This window comes from Apis laboriosa, unplaced genomic scaffold, assembly GCF_014066325.1.
Source record: "Apis laboriosa isolate Shangri-la unplaced genomic scaffold, ASM1406632v1 scaffold69_cov144, whole genome shotgun sequence".
Taxonomy (NCBI): domain Eukaryota; kingdom Metazoa; phylum Arthropoda; class Insecta; order Hymenoptera; family Apidae; genus Apis; species Apis laboriosa.
Genome location: NW_025224165.1, coordinates 1,677,491 through 1,685,035, shown reverse-complemented (window position 1 = coordinate 1,685,035; position 7,545 = coordinate 1,677,491). Strand labels below are relative to the sequence as shown.

At 17.2% G+C, this 7,545-nt stretch overlaps 1 protein-coding gene across 2 annotated transcripts; it reads right to left on the bottom strand.

Annotated features, from left to right (window-relative positions):
* Positions 1-5,314: 5,314 nt before the first annotated feature.
* Positions 5,315-6,277, bottom strand: LOC122719068 (28S ribosomal protein S24, mitochondrial). Of its 2 annotated transcripts, XM_043944600.1 has the most exons (4): positions 6,147-6,277; positions 5,888-6,065; positions 5,656-5,727; positions 5,374-5,531 (listed from the first exon to the last, which is right to left on the bottom strand). In XM_043944600.1, exons 1-4 carry the CDS (start codon positions 6,168-6,170, stop codon positions 5,518-5,520), a joined length of 288 nt encoding a protein of 95 aa, XP_043800535.1. In that variant the 5' UTR covers positions 6,171-6,277; the 3' UTR covers positions 5,374-5,517. The 2 variants fall into 2 exon arrangements, with proteins under 2 accessions (XP_043800533.1, XP_043800535.1); XM_043944598.1 differs by having other exon boundaries at positions 5,315-5,727.
* Between the last annotated feature and the right edge of the window lie 1,268 nt (positions 6,278-7,545).

Here is a 7,545-nt window from a genome sequence, read left to right as displayed (position 1 = left end):
TTAATTAATGAAAATAGAAGTGGCAATCCCTATTTGTATATGCATTCACAAATAAACATATAATAATTGAAACATACACAAATTTTAAGATAATTATTTATAATTTTAGGCCTGCAATTTCATTTTCTTTCTTAAAAAAGTCTTGAATTTAATTTGCTTTTAAAACTTAATATTAATGAGGTAAATGATACCTGATGCTAATATTTTTTAAGACAAATTTTTTTTTAAGTGTTAGTACTCACAATATTTTTAAACTCTGTATATTTTTTGTTCGATTAATGTATCATTACAATTACTGAAACTATTTTTGTCAAATAATATAAAATTCTTCGTAATAAAATAAAATTTTTTTGAATGCGTATTAATTTTCAAATGATATTAAATGTTAAATCACATAATTATATTTTAATTAAAAAAATACCTGTATCTTCTATGTGAAAGAAAATCAATATGATATTTTTTATGATATTTAATATTTTCAAAAATAGACTTTTCTTAAAAGCATAATATTCAAAAGATTTTATTTTAAACTATTATTTTACTGTTTTCACATATATATAACATGTTTATATATATATATATAGGTATTTTTTAAAATTTCTGCATATAATTTTTAAATATAAAATTTAAATTTCAAAATATTTTATATGGAGTTAATTGATATTTAATTAATATTTTAATTTGTGAATAAACAATTATATTTTATTATAGAATTATTAAAACAAAACAGAGAAATTAATAATTTATTTAAAATATCAATAAAATATATATGTAATATTTCTTTTAATGATGATGAAAGCATTAAGTGGTGAAAGCAATGAAACACACGTTTTCATGCATTTTGGCTAACAAGCCTATGCCATAGTATTCAAAATAGCTGTGTTAAATAAAAGCTCAGAAAGATTTATAATTAATATCATATTTTAATTTCTTATATTCCATGTATTTTAATTGAAATACTTTGGTTCTTAAGACATTTGTTATTCAATATAAATGAATGATATGCAATATAAATTAATTTAAATTAATATATAAAAAAGAATATAAAAAAAGAAAATAAAAAAGAATATTAAAAAATTAAGTATAAATGTTTTATTAACTAATTCATAGCAAAACATATATAATTGTATAATTAATTACAAAATTTATATTAATTAAAATAATATTAATTATATATTAATTCAAATCAATTTGTTAAACAATTGTTTAACAAATTGAGAATCAAAGTTCTTCAAAATAGTAATACTATTTTTGCTGATATGCATTCATATAAATTATAATATGAACTACATTTTAAAAAATAAGCATAATATCATTTTTTGTTTTAAAAGTATATAATTTTATTCAATATAAAAACAGCATTCTTATAAAAATCTTCAGTATGTTTTAAATAGTTCGATGAATTCTTCTATAAAAATTTAATAGTTCAGTTTTACTTGAACAATTAATATTCATAAAATGTAAATGTTACTCTCTAATGATATTATAAAAAAAAAATTTATATGATGTCATATTTTACATATTATAAATATCAACAATTTTTNATTGATACATGTGATAAAAAAATATATAAGGAGTTTAAAATTTGAAACAATTAATAAATATTTGTATTAATTTGATTAAAATTATTTTATAATATTTTATAATATTTTATATTTCATTTTAATACATATGAAAACATTAATATCAAACAAAAGCCTCTCCTGTTAAAATAAAAAGTGTACAACTCTAGTCAAATAGTGATGTATTAAAATTAGATTATTTCAATACATAATCCTTTAGAATTTAGTTAATATTTGTTTATATCTATATTTATAGAATTGATGAAATAGAAATTGAAAAAAATAAATGAATCATTTACAAAATGAGATAATTATGTAAGTATGACAATAAATTGAGTACTTAGAATTAAATTTTTAAATAGATAAAAATTTATTTTTAATAGATAAAAATTTAAACATTACAATTTTCTTTTTTTTCATAAAATATATAATATAACTCATTTCTTTCATTTAGTAATTTAATAATATAAATCTGTGAAATTTTGTTTTAACTAATATTTAATTATTTTTAATGTTTAATTTTTTTCCGTGAAAAATATTGTATATTGATCACAAAGAATGTATATTTATAAAACATAATGAGTTAAATAATAATATAAATTAAAAATTATTTTGATATTAATAAAAAAAATTAATCATTTTATACTTATACAATAATTGTATTATTTTACATACATTTTACATTCCATATTCATAAAAAATATGAATAATAACTTATTAATTTTATTTTAAGATACTATATTTTTTAACATAATATATTTAAGATTTTAATTAATATTCATTATGTTAGAACAGAATTTCACTGTGTAAAATAAAAACCATGTATTACTTCTTTATGCTTAATAAATTTTGCAACAAAAAAAAAATATTTCAAATTTTTATGAATATTTAGAATTAATTAAAAAAATATTGAATAATAAGATGAAAAATAATAAAATAATTATAATATAAGAATTCATCGAACTAATATAATATAATTTTACTTGATTATTTAAAAATATTATATTTTACATATAATTTAATATCATTAATTTCATAAATCTATTTAAAAATAATTAAAATTTTGATTAAAATATCCAATATTTTAGAAAATTATGAATCTTTTTATGTATGTTAATTTTTAATCTTCTGAGCTCATCTAACATAGAAAATTCAATATTAGTTTTAATTAGTTAGTAATAAGTAATAAATATTTCTATGTGATCAATATGTTAATTGTCAATCTTGTATGATGTGAATACAATATTTTATTTGAAATGTTTGATACATTATCAATCATTTAATCAAGTATACGTAGTCAATGTCTTTACTTTTGTGTATTTTGTAATTTTGACATATTATATAATGTAAGGATATATAAATAAATATAAAATAACACTATACACGCAATATTAATGGAATAATATTGCTTTTAAATTAAGTCAAAATAATGAAATATAGATTTCAAATTATAACATTGTAATAATATTTAATAATAATAATTTATGTATCAGAGTATAGTACATAATATTACCTATTTATTATTATACATATACATAAATAATTTCCGATTACACATGTTTACATACATATAACATAATATTTAAAAATGTATTTGCATTTAGTAATTATATTATACTAAACAACACCAAAATCATTTTTAATAAGGCATTTTAGTAATTATTTACTTATAAAAAAATATTATTTCATATTAAACGATACTTTATTTTCATATTTAATGATACTAAAATTGATATTAATATCTTATAAATATTTAATAAATATTTTATAATTAATTGAATCAATTATGAAACAATATGATTTATTAAATCAATTAAAATCAATATATTACAATTACAATTTGCAGTATATTTATAGTCATTATATATATATATATAATAAGGTATAACTAACTGAATAAAAATATAGAATAAAATTTTGTACGAGGTTTTATTTTCGAAAAAATAGTTTTTAAATTTTATATAATAAATGTACACTTAATTGTATTTCGACATAATTTTGGATAAAAGATTTCATTTTATATTAATTCTGTTTATTATATTTATTTATTATATTTTATTATAATAAAAAACATATAATGAAACAAGATATTTATAAATATACAATGAAAAGATTATACTTTAAAATATATTAAAAATATTTATCCTGTTGAATTTTGTTTGTATTAAATTTTTTAACTACATTTTTTAACTACATATTACATTATTAAATTTAAATATCAAAATTAAATATTACTATATCAAACAAATATATAATATTAATCTTTTGAAAATAATATCTCGTATAAAAAATTTTATTCTATATTTGGATATAAGGTTTTAATGTAGAATTATTGATTTAATTGTAGCATTATCAGTTATCATATCATAAGCATGTATAATATATGTATATATGCTTGTTTGTTTTTAACATGTATTATGTTTTTACAAATAATTCTATTATATTAAGTAGAAATAATACAATGATAGAGTTAATATAATGATAATTCAGACTACAAAATAATTTTTCTAACATAATCCAAAGATAATTTGATATAAATTATTCTATAATTCTGTTTCTTACTGCCTTGTCAATGTGATTTATTTGCTTGAACAAAGTGCAATATTAATTATATTCTATATAATATTGCGTGATAGTGTCGATTTTTGACTTCCATAAATAAGAATAGAATTATATTAGAATATAATAAAACAAGCACAGCACATTTCAATCTGTACTTTTATAAAGACATGATAAAAAATTATAAACATTGGAACATAATTTTTGCGTCCATTATAAGAATAATTACAATGTTAATATCTTGTAAATTCAATCAGATTTCGTGTATGCTTTTGGAAATTTTTTACCTGCTATATTGGAAATGTTGGAATCAATATTTTATTAAATTTATTATTTTATTTTGCTATAAATAAAAAACAATATTATAATTTATGCAAATAATTTTATCACTCAAATTATAGAATTTTTTGAAAACTTATAGTATAATTATAATAATGTTTAATTAAATTTTTCAAACATCAATTTTTTAATTAATAATTGTTTTTTATAATTAAATATCTTCTAAAAGTATATTTTTAAACTAATATAATTTTTATTAAAAATATACCATGTATGATCATGTACAATATAATCATACATTTTAAAATTCTATTCATAATTTTATATAAAAATATTTAATTATAATTATTTCTTATTTTAATATACTATAAATTTATTACAGATATATTATTTTAACTTTTCACTTAATTAGTTTTTAATGATTCCTCATTACCATATATCTATATAAATAGATCTATTGAATCAAAGATCTATTGAAAGTACAAATATATAGCAACACGATTCTGATTGAATAATGGAAGAAAAGAGTTGTAAAGACATGCTAAAGGAGAGAATGTGTCTAGTAGAATAATATAAAAGTTTGAATGCTCTGTCAGTTTGCACTTAAACATCTTTTTGTTTAAATATCTATCTTAAAATAATAATGTAATTTACTTTTTATTGAAAATGCAATGATTGTATATGGGCTGCGTTTGAGTCATGATTGAATGTAACAATTTATTAACTAACATAAAATAAATTAAAAATATTGGGAAAGTAAAATAATTACATGCTTATTATCATATAAAATAAAATATATGAATTTTTTAGTTCTATATAAAAATTGTTAAAATTATATTTAAAAAAATCATTAAATGATATCAAAGTATGATGGTTCAACACAGAGTTGCCTTTAGAATATATTTAATATTAAAACTTGTACAATAAAAGTATACATGTTATAATAAATTAATGGTTATAGATTTATTTTTATTTACATAATATAATTTTTTATAATAATTGAAATTAAACTTAAAAATATTTATATAATGATTAAATTATATTATTTTATATATAACATCATCTTTATTTGCTGTTGTTACTATTTCCATTTTGACTGGACAATGTAACCAATAACTTAAGAATTGTTCGCTATAACCAAGTAGAAAATGCATTTTAATAGGTGATATTTTACGCAAGACGATACCAGCTATCCTAATTATATTATGTTGTCGTTTAATAATTATCTCACTTATAAATAATCTATGCCAAGTACCTTCAATAAAATTTCGAATAAAAATATCTTCTATAACAGTTTCTGATGGCCTATTACCATCTTTTACATTTGCTAAAAAAAATAATATATTTATTATATTTTCTATTTTGTAAGAAATTTAAAATCAACATATAGATTTTTATTTTTACGTATGATTTTAACTTTACATATATCAAATATTAAAAATATTACTATTAATAAAACAAATTAAAATTATAATTATTTTATGTACATGTATTCCATGAATTCCAAGATTTTCTAGCAACAATATATTCTGGAGGATTTGCCATTTCATATGTTAGTGATTGTACTACTTTTGCTTTTGGTCTATAACGTGCAGATTGTACTTTATTAAGTACCGTGCTAATATGTAAGTATCTCTTCATAATATTATTTTGATTAATTAATATCTGAAAATAATTTGTTATTTTTAATTTAAACCAAAGATAAGGTTACCTTGTACATATATTTTTATTGTATTAAATACATACAGAACGCATTGTTATTGGATTCATTGTTTTTACACTTTCAATATAATAATTAAATAATTAATAATTGTTTAATATATGTTTTACACAATATACATTAAATTTAATAATAAAAGTTAAATTCCTAGCAGTAATACCAAACTGTTAAAGTAAAGTTACGTATCAATTTTACACAAACTTTATGCATTCAAAAGTACTAAAAATTTTTGTATATTATAAATATATTATAATATATAATATATATATTTATAGTTAAATATTATGTAAAATATTTAAAATATTATGTAAAAATTGTTGATTAATTGAATCTTAATTGATTGGTTGATTTTGATAGATTCAACATTCATAGAATTAATAAGCATGTAACAAGCTGAAAATATATCATTTATAAGCGTTAATATAATCATGGAATTTTGGAAGATCGATTCTATAAACCAAACAAATAAAAAAAAAATTGGATATGTATGTATAAAATGTAATGATGTATAACTAAATATGTACAAAAATGTTGGTTAAAACCAATATAACATAACTTGGTTTAATATTTTATTTATTAAATACCAATTGTATTTGAAGTTTGCGTTAGATAAAATGAGATAGAAAGAAAATGAAATCTTTGCTATGTTATATCGCTGTTACTCTATTTTTCTTTCGTTAAACGAATTTATATATCTATAATTTAATAAATAAATTTAATTGATATTTTTGTACAATTTTTATTAAAATATTTTAATTTTCAGAATCGATTCTCCAAAGGTGTTAAATATATTAATACTCTCTACATAAAGTCATATAATAATGTATCGATAAATAACATGGGACATTATATGTACTTTTCTTCTAATTATTTAAAATTTTATGACACAGATTAAATAAATAAATTTGTAAAAAAAGAAGAATATATATTTATATATATATGATATATATAAAGCTTATATTTTCTCACAGATTTTAGATATACAAATAAAATATTTTTATATCATCATAATGTGATTTTTTTTTATATATTATATTATTTTTATTTTAATAAATTATGAATAAATAAAATATTTTGAGAAATTAATTTTTTGTAGAATAATAATTATCCATTTTCTTTGTCCATTCTTCTTTATCCATTTTTTTTATCCAATTCCTCATTTTTTAAAAATACAAAAACAGAAACATAACATTATTAGAGAAATTTTAAGTTTTTTTCAGCTTTATAATCTTCAATAGATATTTCAATAATTATGTATAGTAAAAATAGCTTCGATTATCTTCGATTCTTATACATCTTATGTAACAGTATGTATGCTAGTATATACCCATTATTTATCTACTATTTTTACAAATATATCACAGCGCAGCGATTGATGTTTAAAATGTATAACGGTGAACTGTTTAAAAAGCTATTTAGACATAA